General features: G+C 46.7%; 7 protein-coding genes; 5 read left to right on the forward strand and 2 right to left on the reverse strand.

Annotated features, from left to right (window-relative positions):
- Positions 1-2947: 2947 nt before the first annotated feature.
- Positions 2948-4721, forward strand: FFUJ_02992 (probable HTS1-histidine--tRNA ligase, mitochondrial; the record flags this gene model as incomplete). XM_023574789.1 has 3 exons in its annotated part: positions 2948-2999; positions 3053-4254; positions 4320-4721. The coding sequence occupies 3 exons, from the start codon at positions 2948-2950 to the stop codon at positions 4719-4721; spliced, it is 1656 nt and encodes a 551-aa protein (XP_023428080.1).
- Positions 4722-7198: 2477 nt separating this feature from the next.
- On the forward strand, positions 7199-8443 carry FFUJ_02993 (uncharacterized protein; the record flags this gene model as incomplete). XM_023574790.1 has 2 exons in its annotated part: positions 7199-7489; positions 7538-8443. The coding sequence occupies 2 exons, from the start codon at positions 7199-7201 to the stop codon at positions 8441-8443; spliced, it is 1197 nt and encodes a 398-aa protein (XP_023428081.1).
- Positions 8444-9052: 609 nt separating this feature from the next.
- Positions 9053-10449, reverse strand: FFUJ_02994 (probable CMK1-Ca2+/calmodulin-dependent ser/thr protein kinase type I; the record flags this gene model as incomplete). XM_023574791.1 has 5 exons in its annotated part: positions 9053-9349; positions 9405-9790; positions 9843-9999; positions 10131-10338; positions 10406-10449. 5 exons carry the CDS (start codon positions 10447-10449, stop codon positions 9053-9055), a joined length of 1092 nt encoding a protein of 363 aa, XP_023428082.1.
- Positions 10450-12688: 2239 nt separating this feature from the next.
- Positions 12689-13291, forward strand: FFUJ_02995 (related to ubiquitin-conjugating enzyme E2-18 kDa; the record flags this gene model as incomplete). XM_023574792.1 has 3 exons in its annotated part: positions 12689-12736; positions 12793-12952; positions 13023-13291. The coding sequence occupies 3 exons, from the start codon at positions 12689-12691 to the stop codon at positions 13289-13291; spliced, it is 477 nt and encodes a 158-aa protein (XP_023428083.1).
- An 846-nt stretch (positions 13292-14137) lies between these two features.
- Positions 14138-16327, forward strand: FFUJ_02996 (related to VPS33-vacuolar sorting protein; the record flags this gene model as incomplete). XM_023574793.1 has 4 exons in its annotated part: positions 14138-14215; positions 14314-14509; positions 14559-16151; positions 16212-16327. The coding sequence occupies 4 exons, from the start codon at positions 14138-14140 to the stop codon at positions 16325-16327; spliced, it is 1983 nt and encodes a 660-aa protein (XP_023428084.1).
- Positions 16328-17112: 785 nt separating this feature from the next.
- Positions 17113-20448, forward strand: FFUJ_02997 (related to VPS33-vacuolar sorting protein; the record flags this gene model as incomplete). XM_023574794.1 has 2 exons in its annotated part: positions 17113-17417; positions 17496-20448. 2 exons carry the CDS (start codon positions 17113-17115, stop codon positions 20446-20448), a joined length of 3258 nt encoding a protein of 1085 aa, XP_023428085.1.
- A 397-nt stretch (positions 20449-20845) lies between these two features.
- Positions 20846-22156, reverse strand: FFUJ_02998 (probable ATP3-F1F0-ATPase complex, F1 gamma subunit; the record flags this gene model as incomplete). XM_023574795.1 has 4 exons in its annotated part: positions 20846-20974; positions 21028-21161; positions 21217-21803; positions 22101-22156. 4 exons carry the CDS (start codon positions 22154-22156, stop codon positions 20846-20848), a joined length of 906 nt encoding a protein of 301 aa, XP_023428086.1.
- Positions 22157-22622: the final 466 nt, after the last annotated feature.

Below are 22622 nucleotides of genomic sequence, written 5' to 3' on the forward strand. Positions count from 1 at the left end.
ATTAAAGACTATATTAAGCTTTTTATAAAAGACTAAAGTATTAATTTTATAATAAAGGTAATAAAATAGCTATAATTAAATATAAATAATACCTTAATTTAGAATTCCTTTAATAATAAGAAAATAAAAAAAGCTTTTATAGACTTATTAATATAAAATATATAGTATTAATAAAGAAATAAATATGCCTTTTATAGTATTATAAGGGGTTAAAAAATTAAAGCTTCTATAAGGCTATAAGGCTTTAGAGATATTAAATTAAGTTATAGCTTTTAGCCTTAATTATAAAATTAATTTTCTAATTAAAATAGGCTTAAATTATATATAGATAATATTTTTAAATACTTTAATTAATTTAAAATTTTTAATATAAGGCAATTTTAATACTAAAATAGAGCTAGTTTTAAAAAATAATATAATTTTAATTTAGCTTTTATAAGCTTAAAATAGCTTCTTTTTAATTAGCCTTTTTAGTAATAACCTTAATCTTATTACTATTTTTAACTTCCTTTATAATACTTCTTTTTTTATTAATTTCCTTACTTTTAGAGTTATTTTAAAGCTTTAAATATACCTAATAAATAAACTAAAGCTAATTTATAATTAAACTTCTTATATCTATTTTAAATCTTTCTATTATAACTATATCTATATAGTAATAAGCTCTTTAAAAAGTATAGATTTTCTATAAAAAAAGACCTTTTTCTTTATGCCTAAGCTTTAGCTCCTTCCCTTTAAAAATAAGAAAGTTATATAGATTAGTTATAATATATATTATCTTAATCTAATTACTAAAGGAATATTTAAGTATACTATTTTTTATTATTTTTTACTTTCTTTTATATTAATTAAAAGCCTGCTTTATAATTATTTAAAGCTAGGTATAATAAAGGTTATATAATTCTATTTTATTTATAGGCCTTTTTATAATATTACTTTAATCTTAAAGATAATATTAGATTTATATAAAGGAAATTAAAATTCCTCTTTTTAACTTAAAGCTAGTATTAATAAAAAAGAATCTCTTTAATAAGACTTTAAAACTATTATTATAAGTATATCTTATTAGTATTATATTATTAATAGATCCTTTAGTATCTATAAGTATATATAGAAATTATTCTTTAAAATTAACTATAATAAAGATATTTTAGAAAATTATTAACTTTTTTAATTAAAATCTTTATTAATAAGTAAGAAAAATAAATATAGGTATATATATACTATCTATTGCCTTAATTATACTATTAAATTAATAAAATTTAATATTTAGCTTAATTTATAGATTAATATATCTATAATTTAGTATATAAATAAATTTTATATATAAATAATATATAAAGTTAATTAAATAAAAGAATATATTTAATATAATACTTTAATTAACTTTAAACTAATAGGCTATATTTCTTTAAGGCTTACTATAGGCTATTATTTATAAGAAAATTATTAGCTTTAATTTAAGTAATTAATATTAATTATTACTTACTTAAATATTATTCTTTAATTATTAAGAAAGTTAATAAAAGTTACTTTTATTTATATAAAATAAGTTATTAAATATTATATTTAAAGCAGCTAATAGCTATAAAATATAAGCCTAAAAGTTAATAAAAATATTAATATAAGGCTATTAAGTAAATAAATTATCCTTATAGTAAGGCTAATAGTAATACTAATAGTTAAAGTAATTTAAAAAAGTTATAATAATAACTAATTACTATAGCTATTAATTATTAAAGTTATTAATAATAATTCTATATATAAAGTTATTATAAAGGCCTAATTATAAAAGATATCCCTTATATATAGTATTTTTAATTAATTAATAAAGCTATTATAGTCTTATTATTATATTAATTTATATATTTTTATATTTAGTATTTAATATAATAGAAAATATTAAAAAATAAAAATATTACTTAATATTTTACCTTTATTTAGTAAATTATAGGCTTTCTTATTAGCTTAATATATTACTGGCTTATATAAAGGCTACTAAATTAGTTATCTATTATTATATTAAGATTACAGTAAGAAAACAGGCCTTAAGATAGAAAGGTCAGTTAACTGACCCTCTTTATGCCACTTTCCTGGCAGAAATTGACTGCCTGGCGGTTTTTACCGGGCTTGCCGATTATGGCCTAAGTCCTTGCTGTAATAAGTAACTAACCAGGTATACTGATAATATCAGGTCGCTTTTTGAGTGAAGCCTCAAACGGCGTCGCTTGATTAAATTCAGTGCTCTATACAACAAACCTTGAACTTATATTAATACAATAGATATGGTCTCTTCCCCATATATACAAGACCCCTTCTCTCCAAGCTTTCTTGCACGTTGTAGTCATATTTCTTTTAATTTGCAGTACTAAGTTATTGCATCTAATAATACCAAGGTACCCGTAAATCAAAGCCAATTATTGCAGCGTTGGCTCCCTAGGTAGCATTTCGGGCCATAATCAGTAAGGTATGCCCCACCAACTCTCTCGGGCCAGGCAGCCTAGGCTACCTTAAGGTATTCAATTGCTTCTCCTACTGGAAAGGTTTTATGCGGGACTGACTTGCTGGCTGTACACAAAAGTGTGACGCATAGGTATCTCGTCCCGCCGCTCGCATGATGAGCATCGGCCGCCATTTTTGTGGTGAATTCCAAAGCTTCAATTTCCTCCGAGGGCGTCGCGTCCTCGCATCGAATGATAGGGAGATGAGGCCAAAACAAGCCCCAATCAAATCCCTTTCCCTGAGCCGCATTACGGCAAGACCACTGTCGTCCACACCTGCCTGTCGGTGTCCGCCTTCCTGCCTTGCTCTTACCCGGAGGTATCGTCATTCAAGGTTCCTCAGCCTCGACCCCTCCATCACAGTCTTTTCCCTGCCCCGCTACGCTTCTTCTTCCTCTTCCCCTTCAAACCCCACCACCACTCTAGAGTCTCCCACATCACTCGAAATGGCACCCAAGAATAAATTCGAGCTCAAGACCCCCAAGGGTACAAAGGACTGTAAGTGATCCAATCAATCGTACTACAGAGGTCATTCCTTAACACTATCCAAGGGGAGGGGAAGGATATGGTTATCCGTGACCACATCTTCAACACCATCACCCAAGTCTTCAAGCGCCACGGAGGAGTCACGATCGATACCCCCGTCTTTGAGCTCCGAGAGATCCTCGCTGGAAAATATGGAGAGGACAGCAAGCTCATCTATGACCTTGCCGATCAAGGTGGTGAGATCTGCTCTCTGCGATATGACTTGACTGTCCCCTTTGCACGCTTCCTAGCCATGAACAAGCAGATTCAAAACATCAAGAGATATCACATCGCCAAGGTCTACCGCCGAGACCAACCTGCCATGACCAAAGGTCGCATGCGAGAATTCTATCAGTGCGATTTCGACATTGCCGGCACCTACGACCCCATGCTGCCCGACGCCGAAGTCATCCGCATTATTACAGAAGTATTTGAGGGACTTGGTTGGAATGGTGGATACACGATCAAGCTAAATCATCGAAAGATTCTTGACGGTATTTTCCAAGTCTGTGGAGTCCCTGAGGACAAGATCCGCACCATTTCCTCGGCCGTCGACAAGCTTGACAAGCTGCCTTGGGCTGATGTGCGAAAGGAGATGACCGAGGAAAAGGGACTTGGCGGTGATGTCGCTGACCGAATCGGAGAGTGGGTTGTTCTCAAGGGTAAGCAGGATCTACTGCAGAAGCTTCAGAGCACAGAGAGCTTGGCCGCAAATGAATCCATGAAGAAGGGAATGGAGGATCTTGCTCTGCTGTTTGAGTACCTAGAGGCCTTCGACTGCCTGGATCGAGTTTCTTTTGACCTCAGCTTGGCTCGAGGCCTCGACTATTACACCGGACTTATTTACGAGGTCGTTACACAGGGCTCTGCTCCTGAGGTCACCCCTGGGCAGGAGAATGCTGAGTCTAAGCCTTCCAAGAAGAAGGGTAAGAAGGGCTCCGAGGATGACGACCGTTCCGATGACCCCACAGTTGGCGTAGGAAGTGTGGCTGCCGGTGGCCGGTACGACAACCTTGTTGGCATGTTCTCTGGCAAGAGTCAAATCCCGTGCGTCGGTATCTCCTTTGGCGTTGACAGGATTTTCTCTATTACCAAGGCCAAGATGGCCGCTGAGAAGAATGCTGCTGTGCGTAGCAATGATGTCGATGTTTATGTCATGGCCTTTGGTCAGGGATATCTAAAGGAACGCATGTCAGTGTGCGCCAAGCTATGGGAGTCTGGAATCAAGGTTAGTTGACTTTTCCCACGAACCTTACTATTGCACGGAACAGAGGACTAACTGTGCTATCACAGGCAGAGTTCCTTTACAAAGTTAAGCCTAAGCTGCCCGCACAATTCAAGGCCGCTGAGGCCAATGGTGTACCATTTGCCATCTTTCTGGGCGAAGATGAAGTCAAGTCAGGCAAGGTCAAGATTAAGGAGATGGGACTCCAAGAAGGCCATCCTGAGAAGGAGGGTATTCTTGTCAGTATGTCCGACATGGCCAAGGAGATCAAGGTTCGGCTTCAACGCAAGCGTGAGCTTGACGAGATGACCAGGCAAGCCGAGGGTCTAAGGGTTGTCCATGGTATCAAGGGCGATGAGGTAAAGGATGCGGAGAAAGAAGTTGAGGATGCCAGCCCTGAAACCACACCAACAGCAGTTGAAGCGACTCCAGGAACGGAAGAGCCACCTCACAACAATCCGACGCCATGAGATCTTCGTGACGAACCTCAATAAAAACAGTTAAAACGATGGCCGTGGCGTTAAGTCTTAATAGAAAGGACGATCATCTCACGAAGCCACTGTTCACATGAATGGATGATTCTACTTATTGCTAATCATGGGCATCAAAATTGGGGAAACACGTTGTTCCGTGAAGCCAATCGTAGTCGCCTGTTTTTCTGTTTCCCCTTTGCCTAGCGCAGCCACGTTTGTTCCCCTCAACAACAAACACTATGACAACCATGTGCTTCCGATCGACACAGTGGTGCTCTAGGTTCCTCCTGTCTGTTGAAAAGCATCCAGCCTCCAACGCTGGGGCTTTTGAGAACGTTACCACGAACGGGCAACAATGGAGACTGCGTATGTCTTGTGAGCAAAGAGGTAATCCTCCATTTACGGAATGAACTGGAAGCCAGGCCGCGACCAATCCCTCCCCGCTTACGGCTCCAGCCGACGTTTTCGAGCAGAGAGGCTTGGATGGCGACCCCGAAGTTGAAACAAAGACGAACACAGGACTGGAGAGACTACCATAGCGGCACAATCCTAGGGAGCCTTATTCTACCAGAGACGCAGGTACCGAGTCGCACGCACCCAGGATGTGGCGGATCAATAGCCGCATCCGCAAGAGACCATTGCATCAGGCGAGCCCGCAGTCGCAACCATCGTCAATCAAGTCGAGAGGGGGCTCTAAGTTTCTGCTGCTACCTGACCACCCTGCATCAGAAGGGGAACTCTGAAGTTTGGTTCATGTGTCTATTTAGACGGCCTCAGGATCCCGACCTTCTGGAACCGAGACACTGGCGTATGTCGTTCACGCCACAAGGCCGACAAAGCCGAATCGAGTGACTGTAAGTGCAGTTCGATTGTGTGCATTTTTGCTCTGTGTTGTATAATGATGTCTTATTCATATCCCCCTCTTTGCATCGTCTTTTCCTCCTGTCCCGTCTGTGGAGGAGTATGGTGCTTCCTTGAAGATAGGTTTCTTTTCTTGACCAGCCTATCAGCCCAAGTAGGGCTACTAGGGAGTGAGGGAGAAAAGAGCGAAGCAAGAGTGAGAACGGCGCGACAAGTGACGGCCCGGTGGGTCCCCTGGGCCGGACCACGGAAGTGTCTGAGGCTCGCGAGGCCGGCGCGGCACCTCTATCCCCATTTTGGCTTGATTGGTTCCCATAAGATCGTGGGACCGCTCTGCTCTTCTCGCTGAGTTTTCCTCATTACTCAGTAGTAGGGATAGGAAATAAGAGTATGGAAAGACCCTTGGAGTGGTGCAATGTCAGCTGGATACGAACCATGCAGTTAGGGCATGGCCCAACACATGAGTAGCTGAACAGGGTCTCAAGAACAAGGGCAAGGGCTGATATTGAGGTTGAACCTGTCATACCCGGATCGTGTGCGCTATGTGAGCCCATGTCGAGTTGTGCTTATATCTATCTGTCTTAGTGTCTGTTGGCCCGAGGACCGACGTATGACAGACACTCTTGGCCGTCACGTCTCAACTTCCAACTCACACACTGTCCACTTTGAGCCGATTTTGCTACCCTTTGTTCTTTTATGCCATGCTATTTGCCCTCCGCAGGGACCTCGATCTTTCGTAGTGTCTGACCAAATATGACTCAACGGCATCATCGTTCTCAGGACTATTTCGAAACCGCCTGGCAACCAGCGAAGAGCTCGGCGCCGCTGACACAAAGGACGAGACCCAGCCCAGCAATGATCTTCATTGCCCAGAGATCGGTATTCCCGACGACAGAGTAGTATCGACGCTATAATATTTGATTTATGCTTGTCACCTGGACGACTTTGGCACTGGCTAGATGGTTCATCGATGTGGCGTTTATATGCTCAACACCAACCGCTTTCGGATATCTTGAATTCCAGTCCATCTCTTAACTACCCGCAACCACCATCATCGCACAGCTTTCAGTATTTCGACTTGTTTTCGTCTTCTAATGTGAAGTCACTCTTTAATCTGCTTCAGAGGCTTTGGTATTTGTCTTTACTATCTCGACGAGTCGTCAAGATTTCGCTGTACAGCTCTTACAACACTGGGGCTCCCACTTACACCTCGTTTCACGAAACTATTTTCTCGATACCTTCGTTGTCTTACCAATCAATTTATGGGACAACTCAAAATTGTCTCTCTTTGCCCCTACCTGCCAGGGGAGACAATCAAAGACACTTTCACGTCACAAAACCTTTAGTGCTCTGTCATACTTGGGCCCCAGTTCGCATACACTCATGAGACTGACCACGAGGAGCTGAGCTGACAAGGCACCATTTTGGTAACAAAAGATTGGCATATTGGCCACACAAACCTTGGCCACGCCACGCGCGCCGCCGCTCTCAGTCCGGACTCTTATATTGTAACGCCCCCAGAACAGCCCCCCATCCATTCGCCTCTAGACCACGATCATAACCCCAGACACGAGCCTTCGGGCTACCTTGACTGAAGAATATCACCTGTCATCATGGGTGCTTTGCTGCCTCAACCAATTCATACAGCCACTTCGTCGTCTTGGCCTTCACGAACATCATCATTATCCACGTCGCCACGGATGGAGACATGTCGTGCTTCAGTCACAGAGACTAACTCGCCAGAATGGCTTCCCCAGGCTCTGTTAGAGACTCTGCACGTTCTGCCTTACACTTCCGCGGAGTGGGCGAAGGTGATCTCGGATGTCAAGAGAGAATATCTGAACCGCCGTTATCGCCCCTGTGCAACTCGCTGCAGTGAAATCTTGGACAATCTCAAAGATTTCGTAAGTTATTCTTCATTAATAATGGTAAAACAATTCTAATGAGATCAGAGCATTGTTGAGCCAGCTTACCTTATATATCTTCACTTTTACGCAGCCAACTCACAAGAGATGCTTGCTCGTGCACTTCATCAAGCCGCCCCAGCACGAACCACACTCCTTAACCAGGCTCGTGACCATTATCAACGTGCCTCAACACTCATCAATGCTGCAGACTCCACCGTTGGTCCAGCTTTGTTGAGAAGACCGTCTGGCACTACTACAACACTGCCAAGCCTCCACTCTGCCGATAGCTCTGTGAGCTCCTATGTATCGTCAAAATGGACCTCGTCTCACAGTGTATCTCCGGCATCATCTATCTCGTCGATCCAAAGCGTGCCCGCTTCTAAGCCTAAGAAGAAGCGAGTGACTTTCAGCGACGTGCCCATGGAGCTTCTCGAACGTCCGGACTCACCAACGCTTGGCCTAGGCAGCTTTTTAGGACCTGCTCGTTCAACATCTCCAGAAATTTCCGGGGGAGATTCATCTGCTGTACCAGCACCTCTGCGGTCATTGACTCAGGCGCCTCGGTCAATCCTCACTCCACGCTCAGCACAAAACGACGTCTCCCCTTCTACAGACTCAGAGCTCGATCCCTTCCGCCATGCTCGCTCTGTTCACCGCTACAGTGCCCTCCTAACGAGCCTGCAGCGCCAAGTCTTTCGACATCTCAGCTTCATTGAGACAGAGCTCGGCCAGCAGCACATCACCCCTCCGTATGAAGACACACCTCCGTCGCCTGTTACTGTGAACACGGCCACTTCTGCGTCCGCTACGCTGAACGCTGACAAGACGCGTTCACCTGAGCTACAGATACGGATAGAGCGACTCCGCGCAAAAGGCTGGGAACGCAAGCGATTCGACGCGCGTCGGTATGCCGAACTTCGTGAGAGTGCTTCGGCAGACATGAACGACTAAACTCTACCCATTTCAGTCGCTAGCCGGTTATATTTGTCGAGACAAGGTTTATGAGAATGAAAGTGGAGGATGCCTTTCATCGTATGTATGCTTATGAGATTCAATGATACAACGAGGAGCATGCAGCAGGTTCCAAGGATACGCTTGACGCGTGGCTCGGGATTGAATAATGACGGTCATTTGTATTAGCACACCAAAGACTGGATCTTTAACTTGTTACTGCAGAAAAGTCAAGGGAAGATCACACAAGATTGTTGGTCAACTCGGAGGCTACCAATATAGAGCATTTATCTACTCAGCACTATGATCTGCGAGAAGAACATGGAATTCATTTGGGTTATAATGTATCAGAAGCATTCAATTTCCACCCTTTTTTAGACCCAAAGAATATTCCCGAAACAAATAACAACGCTTTCAACCCAAGGAGTCGCAACACTCTTTGCGACCAATTCCGACTCGTCTTTTCCATCCGTGTTATTGCCCTTCCTTCGTGCATCTTGCGAGGGCTTAGGCTGCTATCCATCTCAGCGTCGTGCTGAGGTCGCCCACCGTGATGCTATCCAATATATGTGAACATGTCTGCAATTGATTGGATCCTCAGTACATTTATTAAGCCTGGAAACTTCGACGCTTGGCATCCTTTTCGACCTCTTGAGTGACACGGAGAACTTCTTTCTCCTCCTTGTCGTCGGCGAGCTTTGCTCTGGCAACCTCGGAGAAGATAGCTGAAAGATCCGAGTTCTCCGGGTCCTCCTCCATAGCCTTGAGCTTCTCGATACGTGCTTGGAGCTTGATCTTCTCGATGATGCGCCTGAATCGGCTTCTGGCGCGGAAAGACTTGATCTCGGGCAACAAGTTGTAGTCGGTAGCGTTCTTTCCGGTGAGCCAGATATGACCCAAAGCTTCCTGTATCGCGAAGTTAGCCCAAGAATTTCCCCTCGTGACAACGGTGATGTTCTACTTCGCTGGTCCAACGCTGATCAGCATCTGGGTTGATTAGATGCAAGATGAAGTCTTTTGCATCGTTGCTGACGTCCTTCCAGTATCGCTCGTGGAAGACCACCGAGTTCTCAGTGCACTCCCGGATAAGGTCCTGGAGGTTCTCACTGCGGAAAGGCGAGTAACCACAGAGCAAAGTGTAAGTGATGACACCCATGGACCACATATCCACAGGCTTTCCATGACCTTCCTTCCGCATCACCTCGGGGGCAGCGTAACCGAAAGAGCCAGCCATGGTCTTCAGAGACTCGCCCTTTCCGTCGAGCATCTTGGCAATACCGAAGTCGGCCAAGACAAGGTCAGAATCGGGATCTTTGCTGAGGTAAAGGAGGTTCTCGGGTTTAAGATCTGAAAACCGGGTTAGTTGGTGTCATGAGATGTGCCGTTTGAAGCACTGTACCTCTGTGAACAATGTTGTTCTTGTGAAGGAAATCGACAGCAAGTAGAATTTGCTTAATAGTCTCAGCGGCATCCTTCTCGGTGAACTTGCCCTGCTCGCAAATGCGGTCAAAGAGCTCACCGCCGGTAGCAAGCTGTGTCACGATATAAAACTTGTCCTGAAGGCACGGAAAAGGTGAGCCACATGGAACGTGGGAAACAGAGAGGGAGAGCAGTGATCTGGGCCAGTATTTCAAGAACCTGACCTGAGCGGGGATCGGGATAGAGAGTTGGGGTGGGATGAGCTTACTCTCGACTCGAACCAGTCAACAAACTTGACAATGTGAGGATGCTTGAGTTTCTGAAGCATCTCGAGCTCGTCATAGACCATCTGTTCGTTTCCCTTTACATTTCGCTTGAGAATTATCTTGACGGCAACCTTGCCAGTTGGGCCATCAGCCTCCCGGACGACTCCATATGTTCCAGCTCCGAGTGTTCGACCAAACCTGTACTTAGCTCTACAGAAGAAAGTATTTGTTAGGAATCATCGGGTTTGTGATCGAGGTCAGGGGATTTCGGGCGCACTTCTTATCGTAGCTCTCGGGTTGGCCATGAAGCCTGTTCAACATGCCGGCGACTGCGCATGACGACCGTGGTCAGCGTATAATTCGGGGTAGTGCAAAGGGCTGCAGGAGGAGGATGAAGCAGCAAGACGGGCTCTGGAAAGTACAACACCAGACGCAGAGGCCAAACCGCCAGAGCGGGGAGGGGAACAAGGCTGTGAATAGTCACAACTTACAACTCATGGCGGTAGTTTTGGCGGGGTAGAAAGCGACCCGTTTGGGTTTTGGAGATGGCAAGCTGGAGGGGAAAGGAAGACAAGATCGAGTCTATCCTCTGCTGATAAGACGAGATGATCTGCACCCGCACGGCAATTCGGTCTCACGCAAAGAGTGTTACAGTAAGTCCGAGAGGATGAAGCCTCTGGGATAACGAGAGTTATGTAAGAAGAGAAAGTAGGCGACGGCGACGGACAGGATGAGGAGGAGGAGGTCCTTGTTAATTAGCTTGCGACACCTACCTACTAACTTTAGTAGCTATGGACCCTCCACTGACGACTGACGACTGATGACTGACGGGGCAGACCTGGGGCTGTCAGCAGCCCAGCCCAGCCCACCCAGAAGCTGCCCGAGCAGAGAGCGCCGTATGCCACACCTCTGGGGGACTTTAGCACTTAGGTACTAAGGTAGGCACTCCACTAGCGGGGTGCCACCATGAATGGCTATGGTTGGTTGCAGGTGTGAAGGAGTGTGGCTCAGGCATTTATGATCCTTGGGCTGAAGGCATCTCCGGATCCATCTGATGGATGCTGACAGGGAAGAAACCGCACCTGCAATACCGGTAATTGCAGGTGAGGCTGAGTCTTTGTGGATCATGATATATCCATTCCTGGAAGCAATCGTCGGGTTTTCGCTTAGGTTCGTGGCTGAGCAGAACAAAACTACCTACCTGCAGTAAAGGACGGGAGTATCATCGTAATTGATTGCTTCCATCCTTTCCAAACCCGGTGGGCAGGTTGCCTCTCAATGCACCCAGCCCTATGAGGCTGCTTACGAGCGTTGTTCCAGAAGGCAGGGTAGTAAGGTATTTCACAGGCTACCTACCCAGGTAATCACTCTGCCTTGCGTGCTATTAGCGTACCCAGGCCCTGGAATATGGAGGCCTCAGTGAGTTAAGTTAGTGGATGGTATTCAGAACCGTCAACTTGATCGTCTCGCCTTGAAGCTGGAGATCTTCAATTCTCATGCGCAACCTGCTGGCTGGCCATCCATTTGGGCAGCGAAAGAAAGCGACTGGATATGGCCATATCTTATCTGGGTGATCGTCCGTAAGCTAAAGGCATCAGCGATTAGCTGCTCACTGGGAGCTGAACACATAATGGATGTCTTTTGTGACTAACAAAACATGTGGTATTAACAAAAAGACGCAGCGTTGTTGGGACCATCCATGACACATACATAATACATATGGAAATCTCTCAGTTGAATTTTATTTAACCTGGGCTCGAAGTCATAGTGAAAACCTGTGTAACTCCCATCGACTTACGTGGTACAAAGGTCTACTGTAACAGAGACCAGGCCAAGGTTAAATAACCGAAATCAGAGTTAATATGGCAGGTAAAGGCTAAGCATAGCTAAACAATAAACCCTCCATCTGCACTCTAATAGCTTCATGTCTTACTCAGATACTAATGAGACAAGTCGATCGAGTAAAGGAAATTATGGCACAGCCGTATAAGTTCACCCAATAGCACAACACGAATCAATTTATGGACCTAGCTCAGCTAACTCTGGTCCATATCTTGACAATTATTGCCGATCTCCAAGGCTAGGACATGATTGACCCTAGGCGCTACATCAGAAAAGAATATAATGTATTAATGTATTAAATAGGTGCCTAGATAGCCCACAGTGATGGGAAACGCCGACATTCCGATACCGACAAACACCTTGGGTTCTATTATAGAAGTCTGCAAACAACAGACTCTGCAATGCCTTGCTGTAAAGGAAATGTTTCAGCATGTTTTGAACCAATCATACCCAGGTAGGCATTCCCGAGTCCGGCTGTCCTCAGATCCATTGGCTGCCCAGGCCCTTCTTTCAACTACCATGGTGAAGGAGGGGGGTTCTCGATTGTGGGCGCAGCATCGCAAACGGCCCCTCATTGCCCAGTGCTTGACTGTTCCACCAAACCACGCCCAACACTTGTTCGAAACCTTTCACCTACATCTGATCCTCCGCCAACGCTTCTTTTACGTCGCACGTTAATTAATCCAAACACCAGGGGAAAAAATCAAGTTCATCGACGATGGCTGGAGCCACGCGGGATAGGCGTTTGGTCAAGGAGCTGGGCAAGGTTGGTTCTTCGCATCCCTTCGTCAACACATCGACTGACGCTCTTGTGCCCCGCAGATTCATAAGGATGGAATGCCGCCTGGTATCTCATTGATAGAACGCAACGACAGTGTTGCTGGCGATTGGTTTGTTGATATCCAGGTTCTCGACGACAACCCGCTTTACAAGAACCAAATCTACCGCCTCAAGTTTCATTTCCCCAAGATGTATCCCATAGGTCCGTGGATGAATTTCGCCATATTCTTGCACTGCTCGTACATGGATCAAATACTAACAATACTGTATAGAGCCCCCTGAGGTCACTTTTGACAAGCAAACCGATCGGTCCATTCCTATGCATCCTCACATATACTCCAACGGCATCATCTGTCTCGATCTTCTGGGTCAACAGGGTTGGAGTCCCGTCCAGAGCGTTTCGAGCGTATGCATGAGCATCCAAAGCATGTTGACGAGCAATGACAAAAATGAGCGGCCTCCCGGCGATGAGGACTTTGTGCGAGGCAATAAGCAACGGCCCCGAGACATCGAGTTCCTCTACCACGATAACACCGTATGAACGAAACGATGCGGACTCGTCATATGCAGACGAATGCATGGGAACTCGGGATATAAATAGCATTCATTTGGCGTTCAGGACACACCATCTGGTCGTGACAGGAGATCAGCGTATGGGATATAGCATTTGCATTTACCGACGGGGCACAGTTGTTGAGATGCGCATTTGCATGCCTCGGGCTGAGGCTGGGCATAAGCATATCTAGTACAGTCAACATGGGCTGCTCAACGATGAATATCATGAAGGGGGCGGCCGATGGTCTCCGCAGAACACAATGGCCAGGTGTATGATATTTCTAGCTGCTCATGATAATATTGAGAATCTGCTAGACATTTGTTTCACTGGGAAGCCATGCATCTTTCATGCTTGTTTCTGATGACTCGATCAACTGAAGTGAGAGGTTAATTAGCATCGTCATATACATCCCGCGACAGAGAGGAAGACGGCCGCTTACTGTCACATGTATTTGCTCTTGTGTACTACCTACACTATACTTTACATCCTGCAATTATCTATCACCTGGGCCTCCTGATACTTTTCAAATCAGCAAGATTGACCTGAACCAGGTAATTTAGACCTGACTTGACCTGACGGGACTTCAATTATACGCCGGCCCCACCAATGAAGTGTTGCCGCAGTGGCTGGTGCAGCAGCTCCAGAGCCCCCTCCCCCACTTTACTGCCGTCATCCACACGCAACCTTACCTACCTATACTGTAGAGCTCCATCATTCCGCACCCTGATCCATCCACTTGACCCGAAGCTATCTTAAATCACTGGGCTCGCTCACCTCGCTCCCTCTTGAGTTTCTCTCGCCAACCCTGCGCCATCGCGTCCAGTCGATCCCATGGCTCCCCGGATAGAATTCAACGTTGAGCAGATTCGCAACAAGGCGAGAAAGGATCTGTTGTATCTCCTGGAAGGCGTACGTTCCCACCGCCTTGCCCCACAAGCTTTACTCAAGCCATTAGCTATGTGATTCATGCATCCGGCGAACTCAACTCACACCTTACTTCTGTGTAGGTTCGCGGGAAGAAGAATGTCGTTCTAGATCAAAGCCTCGTCGGGCCAATCGGGACTATAGTCAAGGTTGCTGTCCTTCAAGAATATGGAGTAGATAAGTTCTTCATTCTAGAGAATGACAATGCCGATACCAGCCAGCGCAATGTTGTCTTTATTTCTCGTGGCGAATGCGGGCGCCATGCTGAAGCTATCGCTGGTCAGTTGCCATTATGCGATATGGAAGTTGCACTCTGACCCCCTCCTAGCTCAAATCAAGCGTATTCAGCGCGAAAGCCAAACCGGGCACGACTTTCACATATTCTGGGTCCCTCGCAGAACCATCGTCTCCGACAAGCTTCTAGAAGAGGCCGGTGTATTAGGCGACGTCAACATTACGGAATTGCCGCTATCGTTCTTCCCTCTGGAGAAGGATGTTCTGTCACTCGAGCTCGACGACTCATTCCGCGACCTGTACTTATCCAAAGACGTTACACCCAACTTCCTTATGGCCAAAGCCCTTATGGAGATTCAAAGAAACCATGGCCTATTCCCGCGAGTGATAGGGAAGGGTGATAACGCAAAGCGTGTTGCTGACTTGCTTTCTCGCATGCGCCAGGAGCTTCTTGCTGGGGAAAATACGTCAGAAGCCAACAAGATTGGGTTGACACCTAGCACAACCAGTGAGAGCGTAATTATCATCGATCGCGAAGTTGATTTTGTCACACCCTTACTCACTCAACTGACATACGAGGGGCTCATTGATGAAGTCTTCGAGATCCACAACAATCAGACTAAAGTCGACACAACAGTTGTCGGTGCACCGGCACAGGCCTCGGCAGCAACTTCACAAAGCAGAAAACGAACGATCCAGTTGGATTCGAGCGACAAGCTTTACGAACAATTACGTGACGCCAACTTTGCGATCGTTGGAAGTCTCCTCAACAAAGTTGCGAGGCGGCTGCAGAAGGTGCAAAGTGATTACGAGAGTAAACACAAAACAAAGACTATTGCGGAACTCAAAGACTTTGTCAGTCAATTGCCAGGATACCAACAAGAACAGCAGAGTGCGAGAATACACACTGGCCTCGCGGAGGAGATCATTAAACATACCCGGACAGACCAGTTCAAGGGTCTTTTGGAGGTTCAGCAAAATCTCGCTGCTGGGGCTGATCCGTCAAGCCAGTTCGATGGCATCGAAGAATTGATAGCGCGAGACGCTCCTATTGCGCAAACCCTAAGATTACTGTGTATCTACTCGTGCATATCTGGGGGCATAAGACCTAAGGAATTCGATCAATTCAGGCGACTGATTCTGGAAGGCTACGGCTACCAGCATCTCCTCACGCTTAGCAACCTAGAGAAACTACAACTGTTTCTGTCCAAGTCGTCACCTCTGGCTGGCATGATCCCTATCCCAGGCAACAATGCCGGCCCAACTGGAAGCAAGACGAATTATACGTATCTTCGGAAGCAGCTTCGGCTCATCGTTGATGAGGTTCAAGAGGACGATCCAAACGACATTTCCTATGTGTATAGTGGCTATGCTCCTCTTTCAATTCGCCTCGTTCAATGCATTCTGCAGAAGCAATATCTGCTTTCGGTGACTAAGGGAAACAGCGCCAACGCAGCGGGAGCGCCCCCAGGCGTCGGCACGCAGGGATGGCAAGGGTTCGATGAAGCTGTCAAACACGTTCGTGGGCAGACGTTTTATGAGCACCAGAAGGGCGAGGATAAAGCTGTCAAAGCGCGGGCATTGCTCTCTGGAAGTGGCAACAAGCAGACTGTCTTTATTGTGTTCGTCGGCGGTATCACTTTCACCGAGATTGCTGCTCTAAGGTTTATTGCAAAGCAAGAGGAAGGTAAGCACTCTTACAGCCGCCAGGGTTGCTCTGAAACGGAATCTGACATTGCCTCGACAGGACGGAGAAATATTGTAATTTGCACAACGTCAATCATCAATGGAAACAAAATGATGGAGTCCGCGATCGAGAAAGAATCGTTTGCGAAGGAGAGCGTGCCCGTTTCAACGACCTGACATCCAAAGTCCATACTATACTTATTTATGATACCTAGAATATTGTCAAGTACTGGTTACCTGGTTTGGCGCATTTCGATGGCGTTTGAATAATTGGAGCAAAATACCAAGTGCACTAATAAGTTGCGGCGTGCAAGCACAGAGCTAATTCTTTGATGGATTGTCCCAGATCCCAATAACATGTTGGTGAATACCTTGAAGATGAAGCTCATCTATACAAGTTCAGAACTTGAATGTCGTCTGAATCGACTGTAGACCCACCTGTTGGAGGCGTCTGATTTGACCGTAGCGCCGCACGTGATTGAACTTGAAGGTTGCTTTCCTTATTCTGAGGGGCTGAATGGCTGACGATGGATGGCAAGTTCCTCTGAGGCAAAGGAGACAGCCTTTGACAACTGAGCTGTCTTCTAAAATAACTTACGCTGAAATCAGCCATGGACTAGGAATCGTCCAAAGAATCGATATCGAGAAAAAGCATGTCGCTGTAACGAGTCTGTTCACTCTAATCTTCTCACTGCCTACCTTACCTACCTTAGTACCATTCTCATTAAACCACGACGTCGAACGAGTTTAGAAGGTTGGTTATTTCATGCATGTCCTCTAAACTCCATATACAAACAAGCTGACTATTTAGTAGGGCCCCGAATTTTCTCTAGTTCTTTCGCATAATGCAACTTTCCTCATTTCATTCGGCTCTTAACAATACTCTTCCTTCCGCCAGACAGTAGCGGCCGCAGATTCAGACAGACCAATACCCGAGGAAACCCTTCGAAACCAACGCCGCTATGGGGTCAGACTTTGGGCAGAGCTTCCGCAAGGGGATTGGCATTAGGAAGAGAGACTTGGACGATAAGGACGCCATTGATTCGCTGACTCCGTCCGACACTATTGTCATGTCGAACCCTGCAGGTCGTATATCACCTCCAATCACTCCTGATGTAGTTTCGGTGCCTCAGTCGCGACAGACTTCGACAGAAATAGCATCTGAAATTGCGCCAGAGATTGTTGTGTGGACTGAAGATATGGATATCGACAACGCTAGTCACGTTGAGTCCGAAGATGAATTGTCAAGCATCAAAAGTTATGCCGAGTGAGTAGTCTAATGCGTCTACTTAACGTACTCGATGACTCGACAGAGTCTTTCAGACCCAACTCTAACTGTGCGCAGGGAGGCGCCTCCTCAGAACGACGATGACCCAACGCCAACTGTAGAGGACGCCATAGGCTCTCTTCCCTCGAACCTCACAGAACTATCAGACCTCTCATCGATACCTTCGACGGTGTCGAGTAAGGCTACTACCCCTACACCAGTAGATACTGATGGTGCACAAGAAGAAGAAGACCAAGACCAAGACCTTTCAATCGACGACCATCCGCAGTCTCATCAACAATCACCTTCTCATGATGCCGAACGCTACAACTTCAATATCAGACCGAAGGCTTCGATACCAACTGATATGTCAGCATACCAATATGCGTCAGAATGTGTCTTGGCCGCTGAGTCAAGCCGGCTCAACCCATATGCTTTACATCCGGAGGAATATCACCTCCTCCGTCATCACATATCTTATACGCAAGTAACAACATATCTCAATATTAGAAATGGCATCATACGGTTATGGTTCAAACACCCTTGGGTCGGTGTGACCCGGCTGGAAGCGGTTGGGTGTGCCAACGCTCGCTGGTTCGACGCAGCGAGTGTTTGCTATGATTGGCTGGTTCGTCGATGCTATATCAACTATGGTTGTGTGCGACTCCCCGAAGCTGAGACAGACGATACTGTTGCGCCGATTGTCAAGAGACAAAAGACAATCGCTGTTATAGGTGCTGGTATCTCCGGACTGGGTTGCGCTAGACAACTTGAGGGATTGTTCAGGCAATTTGCTGATCGCTTCCATGAACGAGGCGAGCCTGCGCCTCGAGTGGTTGTGCTCGAAGGACGAGCCCGCGTGGGAGGAAGAGTATACTCTCGTGAGTTCCAGACCAAACCGAAGGAAAAATCACCAGCTTTTGTAGGCAAGCGACACACTGCGGAAATGGGCGGCATGATCATCACTGGGTTCGACCGGGGAAACCCTATCAACATCCTGCTTCGTGGACAATTGGGACTTCCTTATCATGCACTGACGGCCGACACTACAATCTACGACAGCAGTGGAAGAGCAGTTGACCCTGTACGCGATCAACTCGTTGAAAAACTTTACAATGACTGTTTAGACCGGGTCAGCGAATACAAACATAAAAATCAACTTGCAAAACTTGTTGAAGGTAGACGGGACCTCATCGAAGAGGGGCGTGATAGTCCTGGAGACGGTAGCAAGACAATGTTTCAGGAAGAAGAGGCTGCTGCTGCACAGCAAGATGCACCACCAGTAGCACAACAGAACATCCCAGCAAAGGTCAACCTGATACCAGTATCGTCAGACAAGCTCACGGGTCGGGTTCATATGGAGCCTGGCACTCCCGCGACTACTAAAGCCTCCGACAAAGCAAAATTGATGGGCTGGACAATACGAGACTCAGCCGACGGAGAGAACATTGATTTAACATTGGCAGTGAATGAAGAGGGGGCAACCTTGGGATCTGTTCTTGATAATGCCATTTCCCAGTACAAACAAATCATAGGGCTGAATGCCCAGGATCACCGACTGATCAACTGGCACATTGCCAATTTGGAGTACAGTAACGCTACAAGCTTGCACAACCTGAGCCTCCCATTGTGGGACATTGATGCAGGTAACGAATGGGAGGGAAGCCATACCATGGTCGTGGGCGGTTACCAAAGTGTGGCTCGTGGCTTGGTTCACTGCCCAAACTCACTTGACCTCAAGACTAAATTCCCGGTCAGGAGCATATCCTACCATACTGGAGAGGGCATGGCGTCAGCTGCGATTGAATGCGAAGACGGCTCAGTAGTGGATGCTGATGCCGTGGTTTGCACTATTCCGCTCGGTGTTCTAAAACAGAATAATATCGTCTTCAATCCACCTCTTCCATCGTGGAAGACTGATGTCGTTGAGCGACTTGGATTCGGCATTCTGAACAAGGTCGTTCTAGTGTACGATAAGATTTTCTGGGACCATGACAGGCATATCTTCGGCGTCTTGAGGGAGTCTTCAAACCGACTTAGCACCTCACAAAAAGACTATGCCGCGAATCGTGGTCGCTTTTTTCAATGGTTCAACGTATCTAACACGACAGGTCTTCCTTGTCTCATTGCTCTGATGGCAGGTGAGGCTGGTTTTGAGACAGAACATTCAAGTAACGACAGCCTTGTGGCTGAAGCCACGGAAGTACTACGCAGCGTCTTTGGCCAGGATGTTCCCTATCCTGTAGAGGCCATGGTCACCCGCTGGGGTTCAGATCGATTCGCCCGAGGTAGTTATTCTTCTGCTGCTCCCGGGATGCAGCCAGAAGACTACGATGTCATGGCCAGACCGGTCGGAAACCTCTTCTTTGCTGGTGAACACACCATTGGCACGCACCCAGCCACGGTTCATGGGGCGTATCTTTCCGGCCTAAGGGCAGCTTCTGAAGTGTTGGAGACCTTGATCGGCCCCATTGAGGTTCCGACACCACTGATACTGCCTCGAGACTCTGTGCTGCTGCGCAAGCGTAAGGAGCCTGCCCAAGATCAGCAACCAGCGCGACTCCAGGCCTATGAAAACGAGATTCAGATCTATATACAATCGAAGCTTGGGGGCCGACCATCTCGTCCGGCTAAAGTTGCGGGGAATGCGTATATACTTTATAGCAAGGATCTATTCGACGTTGCGAGGAAGAAGTGTGAGGAGAATCGGAAACCAGGGAAAGGCGGGCGTGCTGTCCCCAACGAAGTTCGGATCATGACTAGTAAGATGTGGAGGGACGCTTCGCCCGAGGAACGCAAGCCATATGAAGACCAGGCAACCGAGCAGAAGCGCGGGTACGCTGAAGCTGTTCAGGCATGGACCCGAGCTACTGAACGATGGGATCAGGAGGCTGCTGCGCTGCGAACAGCTTACGAGAAAGAGAATCCCTTTGGTACCGCCAAGATAGCAGAGATTCCTCACGAGAGTTCCAGCAAATATCGCAGGACGAGACACATAAGTTATGCGGAGGACAGTGACATTGGGCTCTGAGATTTGCTTCGACACATTCCATGCCCTCTCGATTAGGTGTTGATGGCGTTTCTGGTTTCTGTGACTTACACTTTAGAGGCCACTCCGTTTTGGTTGTTGATTATTCTCAAAATATAATAGTATCGGTATTCGGCGTTTTCAGACGATGGTCGACTTATAAGTTGTACTTAAATTCATCCAAGTTTTTTACAATGAAATTCCTACTTCCGCTAACAACCATCGAGAGATAGTGTCTGTTCTGTGTTTCTTTTTTTTTGGACTGCCGTGCATTGACTGCATGGGCTACTAAGGAATTTATTGAAGGCTTTGATACAATGGGGGAAACCATATATGGATGGTAGCCCGATGACATTTGTTACAAAGGGAAGCATTACACCCCATCTTGTACTCCCACTCCTTACATGTCCGCAGAGGCAGTAGCACCAGTGATAATCTCAACCAGTTCTCCGGTGATGACGGCCTGTCGAGTACGGTTGAAGAGAATCTGGTACTTGTTGATCATCTCACCAGCGTTCTTAGAGGCGTTCTGCGGGAAATTGTCAGCACTAGCCACGAGAGTTACAACCTAGTGATACTTACATCCATAGCGTTTCGTCGGGCAGACTGCTCGCAGGCGTGGCCCTCAGCAAGAGCCCAGTAGAGGGAGTTGGCGAGACTGTACTCGCGAAGGTTGCCAAGAACCTCCTCGTCAACCTCAAAGGCAGAGAAGTTGGCTATGATTAAGAGTTAGACATATTAGCGATCAATTTCACATCCAGAGAAACTCACGGGACTGCTGGATAGCCTCCTCAGAAAATGCCTCAATCATGGAAGCCTCGTAGGTCTGAGCGTTGACGAAGCTGTTGTACAGAATCTTGATATCGGTGTACTCAGTAGGAAGCTGAATAACCTGGTCGGCGATGGCCTGGGCGTCGGCAAAGGTGGGAACATCCTTTCCAATACCAGCGAAGCTCAGCTGGATAGCTGAGGCGTTGGTTCGTGAGAGCTGAGCCTTGGCCTTCTCACCAATGAGGACGAGGTCGAAGCCAGGCTGCTCGGCGTGAAGTCGGCGGACATATCGGGACAGACCAGAATGAATACCACCGCAGAGACCCTTGTCGGAAGAGCAGACGATGATGAGGGTCTTCTTGTCCTCAGTCTCGAGGGCCTTGGTCTCAGCGGACTCGTAGACCTCATTAGAGGTCTGACCGTACTTGCGAGAGTCGTTCATGGCGCGCTGGGCTCGAGTGAGCTTGGTGGAGGCGACGATCTTCATGGTGTTTGTGATCTTCTCGATGTTTCGGATGGACTTGAGACGGTCCTCGATCTCACGGAGAGTCGCATAGGTGGCAGCGGAGCTGGGGACGGCGGCGGCCCTGGAAGCGCAAAAAAGAACATCATCAGCATTTTCCTTCTCTTTTGTTGTTTTTTTCTCTCTGGCGATTATTGGTGATGACAGTGTTGAGATATTCCCCTCAGAGCATTCAATTGCCTCTCATAATTGTATTGCAACTCGGTCGGTATTGGGCGGGCGTATGTACTTGCGATGATGTGGACAATGGTCGAGGGTTGAAGTGCTCAACCGGCAAACAAATCCTTGGACTTCCCGGCAGCCGAGAAAGAGCCACTGGATACTGAAGGGGAGACGGAAGTGAAGGAGGAGAGAAACTTACCGAGCATTAGCTGCGGCAGCAGCTCGGAGAGCTGGTCTAGCGGCTCGTGACAACATCGTGACTGAGGGTTAGGACGTAGAGAAAGAGCCTCTGCCAACGGTGGCCCAATTGATCGCGATATACAGATCAATTGATAGAGATGGGGTCGTGTAAGGTCGGAATATGAGGTGTATTGGTCGCTGCGGACTAAAGCATTCAGGTTTGCTCTCGCTATTTTCCCGGGTAAATTAGGTAGCCGACCGGAACTTCTAGGCGTTGTGCTTGTCCACCCTTACTTAGTACTACCAGTAATAAGGTAGACACAGCTCCAGCAATGATTTGGTACAGTCACGTGAGACGGTCTCCAAAGCTCCACTTATGCCGCAATCGCCGCAACCTTTTTTTCTTACTGCATGCATGACTAAGGCAAAAAGCTCTTTAGGCCCCCCCCCGTTTTCATCCTCTGTGTCAACTCTTCCTTATCCAATCATATAGCAGAGTTCTGCATTTAGCCCCATTACTGAGTCGCTGCAACTGCTGCGC

Source organism: Fusarium fujikuroi, chromosome FFUJ_chr03, assembly GCF_900079805.1.
Source record: "Fusarium fujikuroi IMI 58289 draft genome, chromosome FFUJ_chr03".
NCBI lineage: Eukaryota > Fungi > Ascomycota > Sordariomycetes > Hypocreales > Nectriaceae > Fusarium > Fusarium fujikuroi.